General features: G+C 43.4%; 1 protein-coding gene across 1 annotated transcript in view; it reads right to left on the bottom strand.

Moving 5' to 3' along the window:
• Positions 1-26,266, bottom strand: part of NEB (nebulin) — a 99,013-nt gene that overhangs the window by 5,777 nt on the left and 66,970 nt on the right. The window contains exons 111-140 of the mRNA XM_071434221.1: positions 25,693-25,797; positions 24,945-25,049; positions 24,721-24,825; positions 24,069-24,173; positions 23,869-23,979; positions 23,564-23,674; positions 23,020-23,121; positions 22,807-22,905; positions 22,210-22,308; positions 20,250-20,360; positions 20,006-20,110; positions 19,054-19,158; positions 17,829-17,933; positions 16,932-17,042; positions 16,365-16,475; positions 14,767-14,880; positions 14,040-14,144; positions 13,820-13,924; positions 12,962-13,054; positions 11,849-11,941; positions 10,213-10,305; positions 9,648-9,740; positions 8,495-8,587; positions 5,771-5,863; positions 4,711-4,803; positions 3,642-3,734; positions 2,074-2,166; positions 1,453-1,545; positions 933-1,025; positions 118-210 (exon numbers count right to left, since the gene is read on the bottom strand). Of these exons, the coding sequence (XP_071290322.1) occupies positions 118-210; positions 933-1,025; positions 1,453-1,545; positions 2,074-2,166; positions 3,642-3,734; positions 4,711-4,803; positions 5,771-5,863; positions 8,495-8,587; positions 9,648-9,740; positions 10,213-10,305; positions 11,849-11,941; positions 12,962-13,054; positions 13,820-13,924; positions 14,040-14,144; positions 14,767-14,880; positions 16,365-16,475; positions 16,932-17,042; positions 17,829-17,933; positions 19,054-19,158; positions 20,006-20,110; positions 20,250-20,360; positions 22,210-22,308; positions 22,807-22,905; positions 23,020-23,121; positions 23,564-23,674; positions 23,869-23,979; positions 24,069-24,173; positions 24,721-24,825; positions 24,945-25,049; positions 25,693-25,797 (3,030 nt within the window). The remainder of the gene's footprint in view (positions 1-117; positions 211-932; positions 1,026-1,452; positions 1,546-2,073; positions 2,167-3,641; positions 3,735-4,710; positions 4,804-5,770; positions 5,864-8,494; positions 8,588-9,647; positions 9,741-10,212; positions 10,306-11,848; positions 11,942-12,961; positions 13,055-13,819; positions 13,925-14,039; positions 14,145-14,766; positions 14,881-16,364; positions 16,476-16,931; positions 17,043-17,828; positions 17,934-19,053; positions 19,159-20,005; positions 20,111-20,249; positions 20,361-22,209; positions 22,309-22,806; positions 22,906-23,019; positions 23,122-23,563; positions 23,675-23,868; positions 23,980-24,068; positions 24,174-24,720; positions 24,826-24,944; positions 25,050-25,692; positions 25,798-26,266) is intronic.

Raw genomic sequence — 26,266 nt, forward strand, 5'->3', positions numbered from 1 at the left:
AGATTAGAGGGTTAAATAAAACCAGGCAGAGTGAGGTTATTCAGAAGAGCTCCTGGCCCTCCTGGGGTGTTAAGCAGGGCGGTGCGAGGTCTGGGCAGGGTTTTCCTGCGGGAATACCGAGCTAATCTGCTCCTGGTTGCGTCTGACTCGCTCCATCTCGGGAGTGACGGGCGTGGGGGTCGCCTGCCCCACGTTCTCTTTGTACAACACCTGCGGGACAAACACGAGCCGGGCTCTCAAACAGCCCCGAAACACCGCGGCTCAACGCAAATTATTGCTTTGTTACCGGATTTCAAAACCTCAAACGTTTAGTGAGGAACAAGGAGGGGAAAAGTGGGATTTGGGGTGAAGGGCTCTATCCAGGTGGCTCCCGAGGCTCAGGAAGTGCCTCTGGCTCTAAAAAGCTGTGTCAGAAATGCTTTATCTGCTTTATTTAATCTGTATTTGGAGCAATTCCTGATCTGTTTAGGAGGGAGGTGGAAGTTTTGTTGCCACACTGCCCCAGTAATGATGTCAGGAATGGGTGCTTTTACCTGAAGTCAAATCCACCTGAAAATCCAATGGAAGGTGAAGCACTGAATACAGAGAGAAGCCTGAATATCCCTGGAAAACCTGGGCTAGTGAGAGGTAGGGGAATGAATGAGCTCTGTGTCCCTTCCAACCCAAACATTCCCTGATCCCCACCAAGGGATCTGAGCTCCTGAGATGGTCTGGATAGAACCCACAAATTCACAAACCAAGTTGTAAAAAAGGCCTAAAACTCTGGATCACACCGTTAACACCAAAGTAATTTGGGTTTAGAAAGAGCAATTAATGCGCAGGAAAAAAAGAAATCCATCTCTTTTTAAATTAAAACCAGCTCTGAGTGGGAGTTAGGCTGTTACTTGATTAAGTTGAAGCACAGAGGAAAGCAGGAATTTCTGGGAAGGTACCGAGCTAATGATCTCTTGATTGCGTTTGACTCTCTCCATCTCGGGGGTGATGGGGGTCGGGGTCACCTTCCCCACATTTTCCTTGTACAAAACCTACAGGATACAAGGGAGTACCCAAACATCATTGAAAAGGAAAAGAAAAACAACAAAAAAAGCCCAAAAAGCAGAACAAAGAGCTTGGGAGCCGTCCCACCGAGTTAGGGCTGGGGCATGGGGAGGAGTTGGAGCTTTGCCATTAATTAATCTGGGATGCAGGAATGGCGGCAAAGCACAGGGGGAGTAAGAAAGGGTTTAAAAAATTCAATCAGGACAACACCACCCATCCCAAAAAGGGATTTTTTGTTTTTTTCTATTAAAACCCTGCCTGGGGCAGCGTTCAAGGGAAGCCGGTGCGGTTTGTGTGTGCGCACGGGGCCTCGGGGCAGAGGCGTTTCAGGGGTTAATAAGCGCAGGTTGCTGAGGCTCCAGCCGGGTTAAACGCTCCGCTGCGGGTTTTGGGGACTTTTCCTGCCGCAAGTACCGAGCTAATGATCTCCTGGTTGCGTTTGACGCGCTCCATCTCGGGAGTGACGGGCGTGGGGGTGGCTTTCCCTATGTTCTCCTTGTACAACACCTGCGGGATGAGAGAAGCCGGAGAAAGGCACAGTCAGCACCAGCTCTCCCCACGCCTTCCTCGGCCCTCGGATTTAGTCCACAGGTGATTTTAGAGCAGGTCCTGGGCACTGGTTTAGTACTGGAGTAGTTTGGCAGCCTGGCTTGAACAGCTGCTGATAAATGGGGTAAGTACCAAAGAGCACAAAACCCCCCTGGAGGGGCTGAGCACGGCAGAAAACCCAATTAACTGCTAAAAGAAATTAGCAATTAAACCCAATTAAAAGAAATGGCAGCACTGCAGAGAAAAGGAGAGGAGAGGGTTTAGGATTAGAGCAGGACATTAAAATCACTCTTAAAACCAAGATCAACTGGCCCGAGTTAACATTCCAGCTGGAGAAAGCCACGAGTGAGGAGCGAGCTCTGCTCTGAGCTGCATTGTTTTGGGACAAATCCTTCTCCAAACGGTTAAAAAGGGCTTGGAAAGAGTTAAAAGCTTTCAGCTCTGGGTTTAAAGAGTTAAAGGGGAGTTTTGCTCTTGGCAAAGTACCGAGCTGCAAATCTCCTGGTTGCGTTTGACCCTCTCCATCTCGGGGGTGACAGGAGTGGGGGTCCCTGTCCCCACGCTCTCTTTGTACAACACCTGCACAACAAGAAACCATCCAAAGCCATCAGCACTCATCAAATCCAAATTTTCTTGTGGAATGGGAGCTTTTAAACCCCCACTGCAGCCTCCTGAGAAATCACACCCTCCCTCTTCCATGGTTAAAACAATGCATGAAGAATTTTAGATATAAAAGATATAAAACATAAAAAGGGAAGATGGAACAGGGAACAAAATGGTTAAAAACGTTAAGAATAATGTAAATACTTGTAAATAAATCCGAGCAACGTAAATATTTGTAAATAATTCCATCAGTGAAGAAGTGGGAGGTCAGTAACACAAGTAAGGAAGAGAGGATAGATTATGAGGATGTGTTTGTGGAGATGCGCTTGTGGTGTTCATGAGGATGTGTTTGTGAGGATGTGTTTGTGGGGATGTGTTTGTGGGGATTGTTTGTGGTGTTTGTGATGTTTGTGGGGATGTGTTTGTGGTGTTTGTAGGGATGTGTTTGTGGTCTTTGTAGGGATGTGTTTATGAGGATATGTTTGTGAGGATGTATTTGTGAGGGTGTGTTTGTGAGGATGTGTTTGTGGTGTTTGTGGGAATGTGTTTGTGGGGATGTATTTGTGGAGTTTGTGAGGATGTGTTTATTAGGATGTGTTTGTGGTATTTGTGGGGATATTTGTGAGGCTGTGTTTGTGGGGATGTGTTTGTGGTGTTTGTAGGGATGTGTTTGTGAGGATTGTTTATGGTGTGAGGATGTTTGCAGGGATGTGTTTGTGAGGATTATTTGTGGTGTTTGCAGGGATGTGTTTGTGGGGATGTGTTTGTGAGGATGCGTTTGAGGGATGTGTTTGTGAGGATGTTTGTGGGGATGTGTTTGCGGGGATGTGTTTGTGGTGATGTGTTTGTGAGGATGTTTGTGGGGATGTGTTTGAGGGATGTGTTTGTAGGGATGTGTTTGTAGTGATGTGTTTGTGAGGATGTTTGCAGGGATGTGTTTGCGGGGATGTGTTTGTGAGGATGTTTGCGGGGATGTGTTTGAGGGATGTGTTTGCGGGGATGTGTTTGCAGGGATGTGTTTGAGGGATGTGTTTGAGGGATGTGTTTGAGGGATGTGTTTGCGGGGATGTGTTTGTGAGGATTGTTAGTGGTGTTTGTGAGGATGTTTGTGGGGATGTGTTTGCGGGGATGTGTTTGAGGGATGTGTTTGTGAGGATGTTTGCAGGGATGTGTTTGTGGGGATGTGTTTGTGAGGATTGTTAGTGGTGTTTGTGAGGGTGTTTGTGAGGTTGTTTGTGGGGATGTGTTTGCGGGGATGTGTTTGCGGGGATGTGTTTGAGGGATGTGTTTGTGAGGATGTTTGCAGGGATGTGTTTGAGGGATGTGTTTGCGGGGATGTGTTTGTGGGGATGTGTTTGTGAGTTGATGAAGCAGGAGGAGGAGAGGAACTGTGTGTTTTAAGGGAGGTTAAGGAGCACAGTCAGAGGGAGCACTCCTGCTGCCCACGGTACCGAGCTGAGCTGCTCCTGGTTGCGCCTGACCCGCTCCAGCTCGGGGGTGACCGGGATGGGGGTGCCCGTGCCCAGCTCCTCCCGGTACAGAACCTGCGGGAAAACCGGGACAGAAATCCGGGATGGGAGGGAGGAAAGCTGGAATCCTGCTCCAAACAGCAGCGCCGCTCACGCCTGGACACAAAACCGGGCAGGAAAAGCTGTGAAAGCACCAAACAATCCCCAATAAAGCAGCTCTGGATCCTCTCCCAGCCCAGCACATCCCACCCAGGCACGGTTTGGTTCTCCAGGGTAAAATCAGGAAAATCGGGAAAATTCACTCCACGGAACAAAACTGAACGGGGATTACATAAGGAAAAGAGGGTGGGTTTTTAAGAGTTAAAAAAAAAATTAAAAGTGTTGGCACTAACTAAGGAAAGGGGGTGAGGTTTTATGAGTTAAAAAAAGGAATTGTGGTGAATAAATTAGGAAAACATGGTGGGTTTTTAGAGTTAAAAAAAAAGAATTGTCGGAATGAAATAAGGAAAGAGGGTTGGTTTTTATGAGTTCAAAAAACCCAGGATGGTTGGGGCTAAATAAAGGAAACAGCGTGGGTTTAAGAGTTTAAAAAAAAGAGGATTCTTGAGACTAAATAAGGAAAACAGGGTGGGTTTTTAGTCAAAAAACCAGGATTGTTGGGGCTAAATAAGGAAAATAGGGTGGATCTTAAGAGTTAAAAAAAGGGGGTTGTTTGGATTAATAAAGGAAATAGGGTGACTATTTTAGCATTAAAAAAGGGATTTCTGAGACGAATTAAGCAAAACGTTGTGGGTTTTTAAGACATAAAAAAATAGGCAATCACACTCCAAAAGGTGGGATTCAATTACTAAAATTATGTAATTAAAAATCAAGGGAATAAGAACAATGTAAGTAATAATTATAAAGGAAAAAAATTTCTGAGAGGGACCAGGATATTATTTTTTGGGTAAGTCAATTATAAGCAAACAAAAATATTGCTTTGTTGGTTAAAAAGCCTTTTAAAATCGATTAAAGGGGATGGGTTTTTTTGGCTTTTGTAATTCCAATCTACCGAGCTAATGTGTTCTTGATTGCGTTTGACCCTCTCAATCTCGGGGGTGACAGGGGTGGGGGTTCCTGTCCCCAGCTCCTCCTTGTACAACACCTGTGGGATGAGGGGCAAAAAACAGAATCAAAGCAGCACCAAAACCACCCCGAGCACCAGAGAGGGGCTGCTGACACAGCCTGGGGGGAAAAATCCCTTGGGATAAAAAACTCATTTAAACCCTGCTAGGACTGAGGCTGAAGGAGGGTGGATTTGGGTGGGATATTGGGGAAAAAATATATATATTTACATATAAATAATATTCTATATAATATATTATAAATAATTATATATCATATATAAAATGCATATTAATCAATTAATATATAATGCTATATTAAAAATCTATTATGTATTACATACATATTATTTCCAGTGCTCTCCTGGTTTTAGTGGCCCTTCCCTCACCTTTCCACACATTCCAACCCTCCCAGAACACTTCCAGTGCATCCCTGCCACATTTGCTACAGGAAAAGGCACCAAACCCACAGGAATAGGCTCCAAACCCAAAGGAAAAGGCTCAAACCCAAAGGAAAAGGCTCCAGACCCAAAGGAAAAGTTACCAAATCCAATGGAAAAAGGACCAAACCCAAAGGGAAAAGGCTCAAACCCAAAGGAACAGCACCAATCCCAAAGGAAAAGGCTCAATCCCAAGGCAGGAGGATGCAGGCACCAATCCCAGCTGATTTCCCATCCCACACCCATCACAGCCACAGCTTTGGATCACACAAGGAATAGTTTGGGTTTTATACATGGCAAAATCAGGGGAAATCAAAAATAATCAAGGATTGAAGTGATTAATGAAAGGAAAAGCAGATCACAAAAAATATGGCAGGAGAAAAATGGGAAGAAGGGATCCAAACTCATTAGTGATGGATCTAATCAACATAAGTCAGGGATTGCCGAGGGAAAAATGGCAGAACACAAGGGATGGGATGTTCTGGTGTCAATCAATTATTTTGGGGTTAAGATTTTTTTTAAATCGATTAAGAGGGATATTTTTTTGGCTTTTGGAATTCCAATCTACCGAGCTAATGTGTTCTTGATTGCGTTTGACCCTCTCAATCTCGGGGGTGACAGGGGTGGGGGTTCCTGTCCCCAGCTCCTCCTTGTACAACACCTGTGGGATGAGGGGCAAAAAACAGAATCAAAGCAGCACCAAAACCACCCAGAGAGCACCAGAGAGGGGCTGCTGACACAGCCTGGGGGAAAAATCCCTTGGGATAAAAAACTCATTTAAACCCTGCTATGTCTGAGGCTGAAGGAGGGTGGATTTAGGTGGGATATTGGGAAAAAATATATTTATATATAAATAATATTCTATATAATATAAAAAATTCTATATAGTATATAAAATGCATATTAATCAATTAATATAGAATTTTATATTTTAAACATTTAAAAATATATTTTGTATTACACACATATAATTTCTAGTCCTCTCTGGGTTTCAGTGGCCCTTCCCTCAACTTTCCACACATTCCAACACCCCCAGAACACTTCTAATGTATCCCTGCCACATTTGATAAAGGAAAAGGCACCAAACCCAAAGGCAAATTCACCAAACCCAAGGGAAAAGGCTCAAACCCAAAGGAAAAAGCTCCAACCCAAAGGAAAAGGCTCAATCCCAAGGCAGGAGGATGCAGGCACCAATCCCAGCTGATTTCCCATCCCACACCCATCACAGCCACAGATTTGGGTCACACAAGGAATAGTCTGGATTTTATACATGGGAAACCAGGGGAAATCAAAAATCATCAAGGATTGAAGTGATTAATGAAAGGAAAAGCAGATCACAAAAAGTATGGCAGGAGAAAAATGGGAAGAAGGGATCCAAACTCATTAGTGATGGATCTAATCAACATAAGTCAGGGATTGCCGAGGGAAAAATGGCAGAACACAAGGGATGGGATGCTCTTGTGTCAATCAATTATTTTGGGGTTAAGATTTTTTTTAAATCGATTAAGAGGGATTGTTTTTGGCTTTTGGAACTCAAATCTACCAAGCTAATGTGTTCTTGATTGCGTTTGACCCTCTCAATCTCGGGGGTGACAGGGGTGGGGGTTCCTGTCCCCAGCTCCTCCTTGTACAACACCTGTGGGATGAGGGGCAAAAAACAGAATCAAAGCAGCACCAAAACCACCCCGAGCACCAGAGAGGGGCTGCTGACACAGCCTGGGGGGAAAAATCCCTTGGGATAAAAAACTCATTTAAACCCTGCTAGGACTGAGGCTGAAGGAGGGTGGACTTGGGTGGGATATTGGGGAAAAATATATTTACATATAAATAATATTCTATATAATATATTATAAATAATTCTATATCATATATAAAATGCATATTAATCAATTAATATAGAATTTTATAATTTATATATTAAAAATCTATCATGTATTACATACATATTATTTCTAGTGCTCTACTTGTTTTACTTCCCTCACCTTTCCACACATTCCAACCCCCCCAGAACACTTCCAATGCATCCCTGCCACATTTGCTAAAGGAAAAGGCCCCAAACCCAAAGGCACAGTCACCAAACCCAAGGGAAAAGGCTCAAACCCAAGGGCAAAGTCACCAAACCCAAAGGAAAAGGCCCCAAACCCAAAGGCAAAGTCACCAAACCCAAAGGAAAAGGCTCAAATCCAAAGGTAAAGTCACCAAATCCAATGGAAAAGGCACCAAACCCAAAGGAAAATGCACCAAACCCAAAGGAAAAGGCTCCAAACCCAAAGGAAAATTCACCAAACACAAAGGAAAAGACTCAAACCCAAAGGAACAGCACCAATCCCAAAGGAAAAGGCTCAATCCCAAGGCAGGAGCGATGCAGGCACCAATCCCAGCTGATTTCCCATCCCACACCCATCACAGCCACAGATTTGGGTCAGAAAAGGAATAGTTTGGGTTTTATACATGGGAAACCAGGGGAAATCAAAAATAATCAAGGATTGAAGTGATTAATGAAAGGAAAAGCAGATCACAAAAAATATGGCAGGAGAAAGATGGGAAGAAAGGATCCAAAATCATTAGTGATGGATCTAATCAAAATAAATCAGGAATTACAGAGGAATAAATGGCAGAACACAAGGAAGGGGATCTTCTGGTGTCAATCAATTATTTTGGGGTTAAGATTTTTTTTAAATCGATTAAGAGGGATTTTTTTTTGGTTTTTGGAACTCAAATCTACCGAGCTAATGTGTTCTTGATTGCGTTTGACCCTCTCAATCTCGGGGGTGACAGGGGTGGGGGTTCCTCTCCCCAGCTCCTCCTTGTACAACACCTGTGGGGCAACAGGGCAGTCAAAAAGGGGGAAAAAGAAAAGAAAAAAATCTGCATTTGACGGAGGGAATTAATGGAATTTTATGCCCACTAAATGTACTAGAAAGCAGGAAAAATTAGGGAGCATAAATCAGTTATTAATTGTGATAAATTCAGCTGGGAATACAAATCCAACTGCCTGGGTAGGCTCCAGCAGAGGAATAAAGTATTATAGGAAGGGGATTCAGCAAATTATTTTTAAAAATAGGTTTAAAAATGCAAAATAGCTTAAAGTTCAGGGGAAAAAATAATGCACATGAAACATTGAGAGTTAAATTATAAGAAAAATATTTTTAAAAAAAAGTATATAAAATATGGTGCTAAAAACATAAGAGCAGAAAGGCAATTTTTTATGAGTTAATTTGAGGAGATTTAAAGTTTGAAGGTGTTAAATAGTTACAGAAATGGAGTTTTTCCCATAATGATAAAAAGATACCGAGCTAAAATTCTCCTGGTTACGTTTGACCCTCTCCATCTCAGGAGTGACAGGAACTGGGGTGCCAACCCCCAGCCCCTCCTTGTACAACACCTGTGGGCAGCAGGAGTGTGGAAATTAAAACAAAATACAAAATAAAATAAAATAAAATAAAATATAAAATAAAAAAATAAAATAATAAAAATGGAAGGAAAGGGGAGGACAGGGAGGTCAGGGAAGAGAGAGAGAGAGAGAAGAGAAATAATATTGTGAAACTGCAAAGTGTGGAAAAAAAAGAGTTTTGCTTTGGTCAAAGCTCAGCACAAAACCCTCAAGGAAAAGAACCAGGTGATGATGCTGTCACCTCAGCCAGGGCCAGAGCTGCTGGAATGTTCCAAGGCACCTGGAAATTCCCTGGCAAAGACTTTTCCCTACTCCAGCTCCAGATGTTCTGCCAGGATTGCAGCCAGGCTCAGATGCCTGTCCCTGTCCCAGGGATCTCTGCCAGGGCTGAACTCCAGGTGGGATTTGGGCAGAGTGACCCCAAGAGGTCACAAATTCAACCAGAACTGAGGAACAAAGTGGTGGCACGGTGCTATTCCGAGTGGATGTGTCGGGAGGGGGAATTCCAGACAGGAATTCACTCCTGCCGCACTTTTCCCATCTCTACTGGATGTTCCTGGTGTTCCTTCACTGCCATGAGCTGGGAATGCCACCTGAGCTCCTCACAAAGCCCTGGGGACACAGCAGAGCCCCAGCAGGACAGGGACAGGGACAGGGACAGGGACAGGGGCAGGGACAGACCTCTCACTGCTTCCAACCCAAAGCATTCCCTGTCCTGTGACTCAGGAAGGGCTGAGAGTCCATTTCCCTTTGGCAGGAGGTGCTGGAAGGGTGGGCTCTGCTCCTGAGGAGCAGTGACACCATTCCCACAGGGAATATGTCCTTGGGAAGCAAAGGAAGGCCCTGCTCCAGGGCTTTAATTCCTGGGGTTAAAATCTTCCATCTGGAGCAATGGCACAAGTCAACTCGAGGGGAAAATGGAAACTTGAGGATCCTGCCAGGGCTTCAGGGGGTTGATAAGGAAGGATTGCTCCCAAGGATGTGACATGGAGGAGTTACAGGGGCTGGGTGTGGGTTTGGAAGGGGAGCAGGGGTGCAGATCCCTCAGTACCGAGCTGATGTGCTCCTGGTTCCGTCGGACCCGCTCCATCTCCGGCGTCACCGGCGTGGCAGTGCCAGCCCCTAAACCCTCCTTGTACAACACCTGCGAGGGACAACAGCAGTGCCACAAAAACCCCACTCAGCACAGGCCAGACCCATCAGATCCCACTGTTACGGGATTGTGTTTAGAGTTAGGATCACTTGGGGTTCATCGCACGCTTGTTCCAGAGGCAGGGATTAAGGAAGAGGCTGTGGGGGATTATTCTGTGAATGGGTCACTGCAGAGAGGAGATAAAGGCTCGGGGCAAAACAAACGTGGGGAGAAACACCACAACTCCACAGGGATGTTCTGCTGCCCAGTTTAGCTCAGGAAATGCCAGGATTATTTTCAGGCAGGTTTGTTCTTAGAAGAAAAGCGCGTGAAGGTGTAAATCCCCCGAAAGCACAAACAGTGGAAGATCAATGAGTTAAAACCCAGCCGGGACTACGCCCCCGAGGAAAAACAAGGTTAGGGTGTTAGGAGCACAGGATTATAACAAGAGCCCGTTGTTATAAGTCCTGCAGGGTGGAAATACCGAGCTAATCTGCTCCTGGTTGCGTTTGACCCGCTCCATTTCTGGGGTCACGGGCGTGGGGGTGCCTGTGCCCAGCTCCTCCTTGTACAACACCTGTGGGACACAAGCAGGGTCAGAGCAGCCCTGGGACACCTCTGACCTGCTCACTGCCGTTGCAAACTGGGATTGTACACAAGGGAAAACACAATTCACACCCCTCAGGATCTTCCTCAGCACCAGCTCAGAGTAATTTCCCTTCAATTCTTCATTTAAAGGACACAAATTCAAATATTCTGCTGACCCCGCCCTGAGAGGGATATTTTACTTCTCATCTTAGTTCAGGAAATATGATAGAATTACTTTTTAGGCAGTCAGCATTTCTTTATAGGATTAATAAATAGCTTAGCCTTTTCTGGAATTGTTCAGTGTACAAAGACTTCATTGTGGGTTTTATTAATTTTCACATCTGTTTGTTTGCACCACTATTTTACTTTGGGTTAAACCTCTAGGAAACAAAAACAACTGAGTGCCATCACTCATGTTGTGAGGTTTAACTTAACCTGTAGTTATTTGATTTTTAAAAATGGTATTTTTCATGAAATGAGGTGTTTCTGGAATAACCCCAGAATGAGGGGGTTGAAATGAAATGAGGTGTTTCTGGAATAACACAAAAGGTGTTTCTGGAATTCCCCCCCCATGTGGGAATACCTGACAAGTGTATTGCTACATTTTGACTCACAGCTCCTCTTGCAAGTAGGAAAATCCTTGTACCAAAAGAAAACTTGCACCAAAACAAACTAACAAAAAAAAATTCACTCCTTTGTGTCATTGAAACAAAAAAAATCAATTACAGTGAAGGAAAATAACTTGTGGTGAAGGTTAGAAAAAATGAGGAATCATTTGGAAAAACAACTCAGATGTCCATAAGTGAGCTGTGAAATTTACACTTGACTGGATATGGGAAGATTTTGTTTTCCCTTGTAATTATAAGGGAATATATATATTATATATTTGTCACACAAAAAGGCTTCAAATGGGTTTTTCCCTCAAAGTTCTGTGATCCTGCTCCCTTTTTTCCCAGTCAAGCTTCAACACATAACCTGGGTCATTTTTTTTCCTAGCTCTGTGTTCAGAAAAGGCCACGGAAGAAACACAGGCAGCGACTGATGGGGATAATTCCTGTAAAACTCAGGCATTTCAATTTCCTGCTGCTGGCCACGGGGATTTGGGAGAGCTGGAGCTTTCTCAAGAGGAAAAGGCCCTGGAGAGGGCAGAGAGCAGGGAATTCCTGGGCTGATGTGCAAGGAACAGGGAATTCCAGGGAACAGGGACATTCCCGAGATGATGGGCAGGGAACAGGGACATTCCAGGGAACAGGGACATTCCTGAGCTGATGTGCTGGGGACAGGGACATTCCAGGGGACAGGGACATTCCCAAGATGATGGGCAGGGGACAGGGACATTCCAGGGAACAGGGACATTCCCAAGATGATGGGCAGGGGACAGGGACATTCCAGGGGACAGGGACATTCCCAAGATGATGGGCAGGGGACAGGGACATTCCAGGGAACAGGGACATTCCCAAGATGATGGGCAGGGGACAGGGACATTCCAGGGACAGGGACATTCCAGGGACAGGGACAGGGACATTAATTACCGAGCTGATGTGCTTCTGGGTCTCCTTGACGCGCTTCACCTCGGGCAGGTCGGGAATGGGAGTCCCTTTGCCGATGCTCTCCTTGTACTTCACCTGCCAAGGAACAGGAATTAGGGGAGGGAAAAGGATCTACGGGACAGCTTTCAAAGGTTCATAAAGAGATTTATCCTGATCTGTGCCGAGGGGAAGTTTAAAGGTCCTTTCCACCACTTTCCCCTCACCTTCCCAAGGGATGTGTGGCAAGGCAACTCAGCTGTTGAGTCACTGGGAATGGCACTGCAAGGGTTTTATAAAACCAGATAAATTCCTTTAAACCTGACACTATTTGGCCTTTCTACCAACCAAAGGAGAATTTGGGATGTGTAAGAATCATCACACAGCGTTTCAGCAGTGACAGTGCCATTGCATTTCTGCTTTGCTAACAACAAAAAAAGCCTTTCACAAGAACATTTTTAACATTTTCAACACATTCTGCATGAACAAACTAGCTGCAGTGTTAGTGCATGACACTAAATGATACCACCATTCAAAAATAAACATGGAGGAGGTTTAGGAGCTTTGAAATAAAAATAATAGGCAAAATAGAGGGCTGTGACCTTTTAGGTAACATCCAAGTTTGCCAGGACAAAACAAACCAAAAAATTCACCACCAGAAAATTCAGTCTGAGCAGGGTAAAACAGATTTTCCTGGGAGATGGTCCCACCCTGCAACAGGTTGTGGAATCTTCATCCTGTGGGATACTCAAAACTCAGCTCATCCTAAAGCTGAGCCACAGCTCAGCTAGATGGAATAGATTATTTCAACACTTCCCTTCCCACCTAAATATTTCTTATTTTCTGTCCAAACTATACCTGAGATAAGATCAAATTTACAGCAAGAGCTTTTGTGGTTTAGAAATGGGTTGTGAGTAAGAAATAGAATGTTAATCATTAGAGAGGTTACTGTTAAAGTAACAAGAATGGGCAAAAACTTCAAGAAAGTCCCCCTTGACTGGTTGGGTTATTGCCAAACCACTGTTAGCAAGATGTAAAGAAAAGAAAAATAGAAAAAAATATTATTTCAAGTTGAATTAGCAGCAGTAGAGTGAGTATTAAAAACCAATCCTTGTGTACCGAGCTGATATTATCCTGGGTTCGTTTAACTCTCTGCATCTCTGGGGTCTTTTCAATTGTGGTTCCAGTTCCAATATCTTCTTTATACAAAATCTTAACATTTAGAATGAAGACAACAAGGTTAAGCATCCAAAACACAACATTCTTGCTCCCAGACACTGAATTTGGACACAATGGAGCAGCTGAAAGCCCAGAGGATCCACTCTGGTCACTGCCTCTCTGAAGGTGTCCAAAGTGAGCACCATTTGGGGAAAAAAAGAGCTGATTTTTTATATTTAATGCTTTTTAAGTAGGAGATAATTTATACAATAAATCAAAATATCAAATATATTTCAGTAGAATATTCCTGGGCTAGTGGAAGGAATCCCTGCCCATGGCAGGATGGAAGATGAGCTTTAGGTCCCTTCCACCCATCCCATAATTCCATAATCAAAACATCTGTGGGCTAATTTTTGAATTGAAGATCATTATTTGCTCTTATTTGATTTATACAAATAATTTCCACTCTGTACTTGGTTGATGGTGCTGGAGGCAAAGTGCCACAGGAGACTTGATGGCAACAGGAACTGGGCAGCAACTCAGGCACACAGAGCACAAGGGGCAGCAGGACAGGGAGGGACTGGCACGGGAGCAGCACAAAGGAAAGGGACAATAATTGTATTCATTTCATGAGGGATTGTCTAACTCCATCACAGCTGTGCCTGTGAAAGAGGGCAATCACCCCACAAAAACAGCAGGAAAAACACTTTATAAAACCAGCTAAACCTACTGTAGGAGAAGCACCAAAAACCTGTAATTTTATTACAGATATTAAACTATATTTTTTGGGCTGAGGAGTGAAGACAGAGGTGACCATACCGAGCTGAAATTCTTCTGGTTTTCCTTCACCCTCAGGATTTCTGGGGTGTCCTGAACCACTGTGACTTTTCCTTTGCTGTTCTGTAGATCTGACTGATACTGAAGCTGTGAAAATGGAAAATGGGAAATGTTAATTCTATGCTGTACAAATTCCCTCACAGTTTTCTTCAAAAATGAGATAAATGTGGTTTTGGGTTTTTTTACTTATTTCTGGACATACATTGCTAAAGTTCTTCTGATTCTCTCGGACCCTCTGCATTTCTGGTGTGTCAGCCACAGGCACATAGTAGGGCATGCTCTTCTCTGCATCTTCCTTGTATTTTTTCTGATGGAAAACCCCAAATGGATTAAAATAGAAAACACAAAAGCAGCAAGAAACAAACTGGAGTTATTGATTGTTGAGTAGTGCCCATCTTTGTGGAAATGTGAGTTCTTCTCTGCCTGGGAGAAACTGAGATTATGCCTCTGTGCAAGATTTATTTTAGACAGCAGGTTATTGAGGAGTAGAAAATTAAGAAGAATCTGCTTAAAGAAGAATTAGCTTTGCAAAGCAAGAGAAATTATCATGTCACTTGACACAGCAGTAAAATTAATTTGATTATTGCAGTAGAATTCCAGAGCTCTGGAAAGATTTGTTCTGAAGGTTGTGGGAAGTGGTTATTTGGGTGTTTCATTAGTATTTCCTGGAGTTCCCACATGAGCAGGATTAATGGCTGCACTCAAGATACCTGGCTGGAAAGGTTCTTGACCTGCTGGGCATGAATAATCTCTGGAGTATCAACAACACTGGTGTAGTTGGCTTTCTCCATTTCTGCCAATTGTTTGTATTTGATCTGTCGGGCAAAGCTCACGTTTAGGGGCCTCTGCACAACAGCTCGCTCTGGGTTTACCCAGGAAAATCTGAATTTTCCTTCCTGAGGAGCTCAGAGGGTCAGGGTGGCACAGACCTGGCTGGCGATGTCGGTGGCGTTCCTGGCGCGCACGAAATCCGGCGTCTCCAGCGCCAGCTCGGTCAGGCCCTTCCCGCGGATCTCCTGCTCCAGGGCCCGCTTGTACTCCTTCTGCAGGGACACAGGGATGGGGAGGGCAAAGGGCTCAGGTCCACAGACACACTCCAGGAACAGGGCCAGCCCCAGCCAGGAACAGGGCCCATCCCAACCAGGAACAGGGCCCATCCCAACCAGGAACAGAGCCCATCCCAACCAGGAACAGAGCTAATCCCAACCAGGAACAGAGCCAATCCTAACCAGGAACAGAGCCAATCCCAAAGAGGAATAGTGCCCATCCTAACCAGGAACAGAGCCAATCCTAACCAGGAACAGAGCCCATCCCAACCAGGAACAGAGCCCATCCCAAAGAGGAACAGTGCCCATCCTAACCAGGAACAGAGCCAATCCCAAAGAGGAATAGTGCCCATCCCAAAGAGGAACAGTGCCCATCCCAAAGAGGAACAGAGCCCATCCTAACCAGGAACAGAGCCCATCCCAACCAGGAACAGAGCCAATCCCAAAGAGGAACAGTGCCCATCCTAACCAGGAACAGAGCCCATCCTAACCAGGAACAGTGCCCATCCCAAACCAGGACTAGCACAAATCACAAACCAGAAACAGAGCCAATCCCAAACCAGGAACAGTGCCCATCCCAACTAGGAACAGGGCCAGTCCCAACCAGGAACAGTGCCCATCCCAATCAGGAACATGGCAGGCATCCCAACAGGGCATGGCAGAGGGCTCAGATTCACAGCCACACACCAGGAACAGGGCCAGCCCCAGCCAGGAAGAGAGTTCATCCCAACCCAGGAACAGAGTTCATCCCAGCCCAGGAACAGAGCCAATCCCAAACCAGGAATACCACCAATCCCAACCAGGAACAGTGCCCATCCCAAAGAGGAATAGCACAAATCCCAAACCAGAAACAGAGCCAATCCCAAACCAGGAACAGAGCCCATCCCAACCAGAAACAGAGGCAATCCCAAACCAGGAATAGTGCCCATCCCAAACCAGGAATAGTGCCAGTCCCAAACCAGGAACAGTGCCAATCCTAAACCAGGAATACCTCTAATATCAACTCATAATCATGCACACAAATTATGTAATTTCAAGCTATTTCAGTTTGTGCTTCATTACTTAAGTCTTGGTTTAGTCCCTTGATTCATCAACTAATGAGTCCCTTGACTGACTGTTGATCCCAGCTCCTGTTTCCCATCTGAATTCCTAACAGTGACTGTGAACCCAGCAAAGAGCTCCCTTAAAAGTCCACTTTGATCCTTATTCCCTCATCCATGTTCTTTCCTGGCCTCTCAAGAGTTTCCAGGGAATTATGAAGTTCACACCAGTTGAAAGGCAGGAATGGATGGGAGACTGGGAAAGAATTCCTGGCTGGGATGAATTCCCAGAGCAGCTGTGGCTGCCCCTGGATCCCTGGCAGTGTTGCAGGCCAGGCTGGACCCTGGGGCTTGGAGCAGCCAGGGATGGCACAAGGTGTCCCTCCTAGGGCAGCTGGATATTCCATCCACTCAGGCATTTTCCAAGCAGCTCTCCCATACCTCGCTCAGGATTTGAGTAGCATTCTTGGCTCTCAGCATGTCTGGAGTCTCCTCTAAGGCTGTCAGTCCTTTCCCTTTGACTCCTTCCTCCAGATCCTTCCTGTACTCTTTCTGCAGGAGAAGGAGAAGGAAAAACACTGCAAAGCCAGACCAAAGGGAGTTTTACACTCTACCAACTTTGTTGCAAAAAACTTAAAGAAAATGAAAGAAAAAAAGAGTTCCAAAAGCTCCAAAAGAAAAGAAGAAAAAAAAAGAAATTTGAAAACCAAGAAAGAATATTGTACAGGGTTATGGAAGAAGTAGTCCAACAAAAGATAGGGATTATTGTGGAAGATAAATTGCCAAGGCACACACATATGGACCAGTTAGGCTGAGGGAAGTCAGAGAGGGGCAGCACATGGGAATACGGTTAAGGGACAAGGAAGAAATATCCATGGCAAATTAGCTGACAGCACAAAATGGATGTGAACATGCTCAGTGTGGGTGGGCAGGAGAGTGGGGGAGAAGAAGTGGGAGTGCTGGACGTGCTGCAGGAGGCAGAGGAAGGAAGCCCAGAGGAGCTGGTACCTCGCTCGCTATTTTGGTGGCGTATTTGACATGCAAGAGGGATGGTGTGACCTCCAGGCCAGTGAGGTTCCTGCCCTTCATGGACTCTTCAAAGTCCTTCTTATATTCTTTCTAATGAGAGCAAGAAGAAGAAGAAGGAAAAAAAAAAAAAAGAAAGAAAAAAAAAGGCAAAACAGCAAATATTTATTACAATATTTTCATTATGTGCAAAGTTGGGGATGTGTCAAAATCACTGGGTACAGCTAATGCTAAATCCTCTTTCTACTAAAACTTGTGAAGTAGATCATTACTTTCTATGGAAATAGGACCTGATCCAGCTTTTATTTTTTATATTTATACTCATTTATCTATGCAGAGAAAGCATTCAAAGGTACCACAAGGACTAATGGCCATACACAGCTGCTTTGCAGCCTCCACCTGGGCCAGAAGAGGAATAAGCTTCAAATAAACACAAAAAAACTGCTCAAGAAAAGAAAACGACAGGTCAGGGGAGAACCCCTGACAGCAGAGACACACAGGGAATAAAAGAATTTCTCAAAAATGGAGTTTTGAGGTGAAAAAAAAAAAAGAATAAGAACACTTTCTGTGTCCTGTGATAATACACAAACACTGTGTTGTATTGTAAAACCAAAATTAATTTTGTGCCACATTTCTTATTCAAAGACTTATTTAAGCTTCATTTACCAATAAAAAATTACAGATAAACTCATTTCATGACAGGAAAGTGCCATGAATGTTTAATGCAGCATTTAACAACCATCATAAAGAAATAGGAAATTACTATAATTTTCAGTCTATCAGCCTGCACAAGGTGCAAGCAGAATTGCCTGTTAAAACCCTAAGTTTAATATAAAAAAGAAATTTTAAAGCTTTTCAGCCTATCAGAACTGATTTTACCTCGCTCTGCATGAGCTGAGACTCCTTTGCAGTCAGGTATGTGGGAGTTTCAAAGTCCAACATGGGCTTTCCTTTTTCCTTCTCATATTTTTCTCTGTATTTCACCTGAGAAGAAAAGACAGAAAATCACCCTCCTAAATAATCAAAGACCTAATTAACTGAGTAGTATGTGCCTGCTATCAACAGTTGTGGGATAAAAATGAGATGTCTAATGCAGTTTGCCTTCCTGAAATCTGCGTTATTGATCAGCAGATGTAAAATTTGGTGTCCAGGAAGTAAAATGTCCATGGAGAGGATTCCTGCTTCAAGTTCTGTTCTCCACATTTTCAGAGTGCTCAGTGAGGGAATGCTGTGGCCAAGCCAGGGCCTGATCCCAAACTGGAGCAACAAGAACTGACTTAAAAATTAATTACACCTCATTACCAACAGCCTGATTAACAACCATTTCCTTATGGTCCTTGGCTCTGGGGCCTTTTTGCCTCTCCATGCCTTGAACACCCCTGGCAGTGCCCAAGGCCAGGCTGGAGCAGCCTGGGATGGTGGGAGGTGTCCCTGTCCAAGGCAGGGGTGGGTGTGATAATCCTAAATGTCCCAAACCCTTCTGGAATTCCGTGCCAAGCACCAGAACAATCAGCTGTGGCCCTTGGTGTTCTTGCAGTAATTCCTCTCTTGCTTTACAGCCAATAAATCCTGGGAACAGAGAGGATCAGAGACCAAATCAGACTGTGAATTTGTCTGGAGTGATCCACTGCTTTATTCCAGAGGGGAAAACTCCAGGCATTTTGATACTTTTGGTTAAAGGCATTTTGGATGCAGAGCTCTCCTTTGGATCATGGAATGGATGAAGCAGTTGGAAATCCGCTGTCAGAAACAACCCTAATTCCTTCAGTTCCCAGTTTCTGTGATTCCCAGGTCCTTTTTTCTCCAGAGATAAATCCCCCTGATAAATGTATTATCCTGTGTAAAAAGATCCATGCACAGCAGAGATGAGCAGCAGGATTGGCTCTGGAATGAAGGAATCACAGGGAGATTTTATCCGTGTATTTTATGTGTTCTGCACTTGGAAATGGGCAGGTTCTGCTCCCTGGATCCTTGCCCAGGGGTGCAGTGCTGGTGGGGCAGAGAGGCACAGGGAATGTCCCAGCCTGGAGGATTCACTGAGAGGATTTTGATGGAATTTGGAGCTCAGTGAGTTGGGATAAGGACAAACACACGTCCAACTTACGTGGCTCTGGAGCTCTGAGGCCTCCCTGAGATGAACCTGTTCAAGATTATCTGGCACCACATGGTAGTGACCCTTACTCTTCTCATATTGCTTCTTGTACTGGTACTGAAGGGAAGGTGTCAAAAATCATCTCAATAAAAAAAAAAAAACCCTCAGCAAATTTACTTCTTAGGTCCAATCAAAGCAACACTTCAACGGAATATCAGAGAGAAATTAGAAATGCAAGAAGTAAAACAAAACCCAAGAAGTTTAGAATTGATATTGGGGGTTAAAGATGTGAGGGAATAGTTATTTTTTTATGGTCATTTGGATTGCAACAAAGGTTTTGTCCAAACCAGGATTAAAAGAATAAAAAGAAAGAGGAGGAAACACAGTGGGTAATGAAAAGGCTGTACCAGGCAATAAAGGTTTTGCCTTTTCTCATTATCAATTATTTTGTTAGGCATAACTAGGTGGATTTACAATAGGGGAGTGTTAAACAAACATCCAGTAAAAGTAAAAAAAGTAAAGTAAAAACAAAATCCAGATAAAAACAACAAAAAAATTAAATATAGTAATCAGCAAAGAAAAAAGGAAAAAATAAAAAAAGGTATTTGTTAGTGTGGTGCAATCAGTTAAAAATGGGATCAAGAACCAATCCAGTAAAAATGATCAGAGGATTTACAAGATGAGCAGTTCTGCAGTCAGTTAAAATGGGATCAAGAGCCAACCCAGTGAAGATGATCAGTGTTTACAATATTAGCAGTGCTACAGGAGATGAGGATTCCCCGTCCCAGGGCACAGGCACGGGGCAGCCGCCGGTTAAGGAGGCACCATTGGGAAGCAGAGGAAGAGATCACTACCAGGTGATGCCCATGGAGGTGCCCCAGGGAGCAGCTGTTACAGGAGGAGTTAGCAGGGAATTCCCAAGGGAATTCCCACCCCGGGAGCTGTGGGATCACCGGGAGCTTACAGCACTGGCGAGCTGGCTCGTGCTCAGCACGTGGTTCATCAGCAGCGACTCCTTCATGTCCGTCACGGGCTTGTGCAGCTTCTTCAGGTCTGCCTTGTACTTCACCTGCAGGGAATAAGGGTCAAACCCATCAGGAGAGGGCCCTGCCGCTCCAGCCTGGCCTGGGGAGGTTCCAGCCACACAAAGGAGGGATTTGGGAAAGCAGGATGGGATCTCCTCCCAGGAAAAGCCAAAGTGAACGTACCTCGCTGGCCATGTTGTGGGCGTCCTTCAGGGTCTTGTAGATTTTGGCCTCCTTCAAATCGTATTTTGGCTTTTTACCCAACTCTTTGGCAAAGTTCTCCTTGTATTTCACCTAAAGAGAGAACAACCAGGTGTCACAGCTGCTCTGCAAGACTCACTCTGCAGAGGGGCCCCGTTTCGGTGGGGCTGGCTGGCAGAAGAAGGAAAGTGCAGGAACTTGAAGGTGTCCACCAGAAAAAGGATTATTTCAAAAATGACCTGACATGGAAAGAAAATCTACATTTACCTGATCTTTACAAGACACAACTTGCAATTTGTCAACCAGTGCAAAGGTCACACTTCCTCATTGTAAAAATAAAAGAGCCAAGAGAATTGTGTTGCCAAAATTCTGACCCTTGGAGGTGAAGAGTTTTTCACTTGATGGGAACAGTCCATTGATTTAAGATGTTTCACAGAGACAGATATAATAAGAGTAAAATACAAGAAAATTATATATATATTATATAATTATTATATATTATATATAAAGATAATAATGCAAGAGTATATGAAAGTGTGTTAAGAAGAAATTTTTATACACTTCTTGGAGAAATAAGAGCTTTAAAAAACCTCAAGACTTTAGAGCACTGAAGATATCAATACATCAAATATTTTTCTATCTATTGTTATGCACACAGTGTGTTCTGTCTGGATGGAAGGAGGACATTAATCACAAACAGAGCAGTGACACAATTAATTACTAATGATAAATAATAAATTAGCTTCTACAGGAGTTTTAGTAACACTTCCAAACCACATCAGTTGTAGCCAAGTCAAACACAGCACTGTGAGCCATCAGAATCCAGCAGATCCATCCTGGAGGCACAGGAATACTGACAGGAATGAGAGTTTATTAAACACAAAAGGAGAGTTGCTGGGAGATCAATGCAAAATCAAAAGCAAGCAAGCCAGACAGACAAAATCCCACTAAAAAACTCAAGTGGAGACACAAAGTGGACATGATGCTTTACAAAGTTTATGAGAAGAGATGTTCAGGAGAGAAAACAACAGCTAAAGATGATGCCAACCATTCTTTGCTCCCTCACTGCCCCTCCAGCAGCTCATTTTCCCTCAGCACCAAAATTATCTCAGCAAAGAATGTTTGAAAGACCAAGAGTGGAAAAAGAATGGAAAGCCAGGATCTCATCACTGGAGTGGAACAAACAGAACTTCTTCTTTTTCTTGTAGATGAGTTTAGAATCCTTGGTTCTCCTGATTTGATCCTTGGTTTTCCTGCAGACACCGTGGTGGACATTCCAACATCCAAATGTGGCAGCAGACTCAGCCAGACATGGAAAAAGCAAAATTCCTTTTTTTCACTTGGAAATACATGTGTAAAACTGAAATGGCACAGACCTGTCTGCTGCCACTCCCAAATGGGCAATCCAGGCTCTGGTTTTCTGTTTTCCAAAGGTTTTGTTGTTGGAAAAAGTCTAAGAAACAATAAACCTTCACACCAGTACAGGCTGCACTCCTCAGTGGGACTGATTCAGCCATTCAGACTGCTCTTCCATTAGGAAATTCCACCCAGTAAAATAATTTAATTAAAGTTTAAATTAAGTTTTAATAGAAGTTTGAAGAGTTAAAATGAAGTTCTGGTGACTATTCACTGAAAATTACCAGCACCATTGTTCAGGTTGGTCATACATACACCTCTACACATGTATTTCCCTGTGTTTTTTTTTCATTTTTGGACAATAACATCTCAAACTTTAAGTTTTTGGGTGAAAAAGGTGAGTTTTCACATTATGTGAATGCACTAAAACCTTCCATAAAACAACCTGGAAACTCCAAAATCATTATGAAGGGTAGAATGACATGTAAAGCTTCACATGGTGCTGCAGAATTGCAAGATCATTATGCCAGCAAGAGACAGATGCACAACAATGGCATTAAATGGCAGTTAATTAAAATTCTCTTACATGACTACTTAGCATATTTGCTTTCTTAAAGGTTCTCATCCAGGGGGTGTCATAGGAAGCAGCTCCGTGGCCTCTCATGTGTTGTTTGAGGTACTCTGCCTACAACCAGCAGCAAGAAAGCCAGGTCAGAAAGGCAAAAAATCCAGAATTCAAACTCAAAGAGGTGAGAAAGAACCAAGAGGGACTGAGGTCCTGGCACAAGATTCTTTTAAAGACACAAAGGAAAAAGAGAGTGGCTGAAAGAAATCATGGGTCCGTTCAAAGGATGGAAAATAAGAGTTGGGTAAAGGCTGGTTCTGGTAAAGCCAATACCCAAAAGAGCTAAAAGACAACAGGGCAAACACTTCAGCTTCAGCATTTATGTCACAGCATCACCTTAACAAGGTTTTATATCTCTATTAATAACAGTAGAAAAGTTTAACAAAGAAATACTTTGTACTGGTATTTGATTTTTACTTCCCCACATTCCCTTCCTTTCCATTCTCCCCCAATTTGGAAATAATCTCAATTATAATCATGACAACACTCTGTAAATAATTTTAAAGTCTCATTTCTCTCACTGCTTTGAGTTTCAGCAGGGTTTCATTTTGCCCTTACCTGGCTGGTCAGTTTGGACACCTCCTTGGCCAGCTCAATGTCTGGACGTCCCAGCATGGTCACACCCACACCTGCTGCTCCACGCTTCTTATATTCAATCTAATCAAAGAAATAAATCATTTAGGAGTCAGGAAACCCCCTTTTAATCATTCTGCTGGATTTTGTAATTAAATTAATGCTAAAAGATTATACAGAAGCCTTAAAACCACTCACATTGCTGATTAACTTGGCAGCCTGAGTTGCTTTCTTAATATCTGGTCGATCTGCTATAGGTGTGTAGTGGAGTTTGGATTTGGCATCTTTCTTGTATTCAATCTAATCCATGGAAGAAGACAGAGGAGAGAAAATTAATGAGAAAATTAAATTCATTAATTGGCAATACACCAATTAAGGGCAGAGCAACATTGCTGAGAAAGCTCATGGGTTTGTTTTGGGAATCAATTCACAAGGCATGGATCTGGAAATCTGGTTTTGCAAGTTGGCTACAAGTGAAGAAATAAATATGGGAAATTCTGTCTGTATTTGAAAGAATGAAAAAATTATTAGATGTGATTTCCACCAAATTACTTGAAATCCTACAATGGGATTTAAATACAAATCTCTTCTTTCAGTGCAATTTTATATTTGTACATTTATCTTTTAAAATTACACCAGAACATGGAAGCTGGGAGGAAAATCAGAAATCCATAAACTTGGGTTTTTCCAGCTGAATTTGCTACATAACCTACTAAATTAATGGAAAAAGAGGCAAACTTACTGTGCTCTGGTTTTTAGCCACTTCCATGGCATGTTTCACCTCAGGAGGCTCCAGCATGACAGAATAATTGGATTTGCCTTTCTCCTTCACAAACTTCTTCTTGTAGTTTGTCTGTCAAGAACAACAAGGGCCACGAGTGAGTTTTTAATGTCACACGGGGGGGAAATGCTACAGAAACTTGGAAAAAAAGCTCCTTGAAACTGCTGTAGGTGGATGAAGAGGAATCACCTCACTCCCAAAACGTCTTTTGGAGCTGGGATTAGAAAAGCTGAGCTTTGGAGATGCTGAGCTGAGTGTGAGCTCACCTCGCTGACGTTCTTGGTCACCTCCTTGACGTGGACAGTGTCCCTGGTCTCGGGCAGGGTGGTGAAGGAGCCATGGGGCAGCTGCTTCTTGCTCTGCTCTTTGTACTTGTTCTGCCAGCACAGGAGAAAGCCAGGTCAAAGCCAGCAGCTCCAGGATGGAACTCAATTCCATTAAATGAAGAAGGGAATGAATGTTTTACCTCAGACACCAGAGAGCTGACGTTCTTCGCCAGCAGGATCTGAGGGGTGTCTGGAACAACGTGGTAGGTCCCACGGGCTTTGTTGTGCTTCTCTTTGTATTTGATCTAGCAGGAAGGAAGATAGCAATTTAAATAATGTGCATTTTGTCTTCTAAAAAGCAATTAGTACAGTCATGTTTGCTTGTTAGTGCAAAACTTTGCAAAAAATCCCATATTTTGACATTTTACCACCTAATCCATACATTCCTATGGCTCTCACTTGGATTTTTTAATATACTGAATACTAATATACTGTTAGTAATTATGAAAGATATTTTGTGTTATTGTTAAAGGTATTTTGTGCTATTTTCTCCAGACACTTCCATTTAAATATCCATTAAAATAGGAATGCAGAGATGCACCTGAGTGTAAGGTCTAGGGGTGTTCATGCAATGTTAACTTTGAATATTAATTTAATCCATGAACAGTGGCTTCTACAAGACCAAATTTATTCAGTCAATTTGTTAATTAAATAAATCAAATAATGAAGTGAGACTGAGAACAACTGTCCAAAGCTTTGTTGCTAATCCAATTATATTTGCAAGAGAACAGTTTAGTAGTGAGTGAAGTGGTAGTAGTGAACTTGGAGAGGAAAGGTGAGCTCAGTGCTTACATCACTGGCCAGGATGGCATTATTGAGGGCCAACACTGTGTTTTTATCATCTGTGACAGAGAGTTTGCACCCCTTGAGGAATTCCCGGTCCAGTTTGTATTCGTACTGCAGGAAGAAAAAAGAAAAGATAAAGTAAGAGAGTCTCTGATCTTCTCCAATTTAAAAAATATTCTGAAGAGGAGAGATGGGGAAACGGAATATTCAGTGTATTTTGATTTTCTTACATCACTCTGCTGCAGAGAGGACTTGGCTGCTTGGACAAAGTCAGGCCTGTCAGCAATCAGGTGCCAGTGGGCTTTGGCTGCTTCGTATTTCTTCTTATAATCCAGCTGTGTCCAGGGAAAAACAAACAGGGAGAGTTCATGGGAAACTGGGGACTTTGCACACAACATACAGAGGCCAATTCTCTTTGGCCTGTGAGAAGAGGTAAGAAAATGTATCCACACCAGATTAGGGCTTCTCTGGGCCAGGCACAGCCCAGCCCAGCAGTTTTTCCACTGCTGGGTGGAGAAAGGAACATGAAGGTGGAGAGAGGGATGTGAAGGTGGAGAAAGGAATAAGAAGGACAGAAATGACATCCTGACTTTGGAGAACGGGAGAGTTTCAAATCCTTCCTAATGAAACGGGTGTTGGGCACCAATAACAAAAAAAGCCACATCTCCAAGAGCATCATCCCATGGAATTCCTGGCACAGTTGTGTCTCTGCCAGGAAAACAGGGGATAACTGGAAGAATGGGATGTGTGACATAAAAGAACCTCAAGGACAACTCACCAGAGTGAGCACTTGAGTATGAAATAAATAAATTAAAACACATTTTCTTCCAGCAGCATAAGGATTAGAAGCGATGCCCAAAAAAATTTGGTGGAATTTGATTTCTTGTGGAATAATTTCTTGTGGAAAATAATTCCTTGTGGCTTCCACTGCCAGCTCCCTCCAGAATAAAATTAAGCCATGATCAGGACAGAACTCACGTTGCTGTTCAGTTTGTAGGCGTGCCTGGGAGTTTTGATGTGAACTGAATCTGCCACGACGTTGCAGCGCGATTTGCTCCTCTCATACATTTCTTTGTATTTCAGCTGAAGAAAGACAAAGATGTAAAGATGTTTGCAAAGATGATATCAGCATCAACAAGAAAAGCATCCAAATATTGAAAAACTTAATTAAAATTGCTCCTGTCTGGATAAAATCTTAATAGGAGAAAATGACTGGAGGTGGCACTCCGGGCTCTGGGCTGGTGATGAGGGGGGAATTGGGCACAGCTTTAATTTCATGGTCTTGAAGGCTTTTCCAACCGAAATAATTCTGGGATTCCATGAAAAATAAATTCTGTTGATACAACTTGGTATCAAGCACCTGCCTGAAGGAGGGTTTTCTCCAGCAGCACTTCTCTTTACAGAGAAAATGTGGCAGTTTTAACTCACCATGAGGCACAGACTAAGATTAAACAAAATCTATTGATGACCAGTAATTCTGAATATTTCCAGATTTTTGCAGCCAAAAGCAATCCTTTGAAGAACCTTGTTTTCTGATAGTTACACTAACTGA

The sequence above is a fragment of the Agelaius tricolor genome, unplaced genomic scaffold (genome assembly GCF_023055355.1).
Source record: "Agelaius tricolor isolate 1412-34295 unplaced genomic scaffold, bAgeTri1.0.p SCAF_10, whole genome shotgun sequence".
NCBI lineage: Eukaryota > Metazoa > Chordata > Aves > Passeriformes > Icteridae > Agelaius > Agelaius tricolor.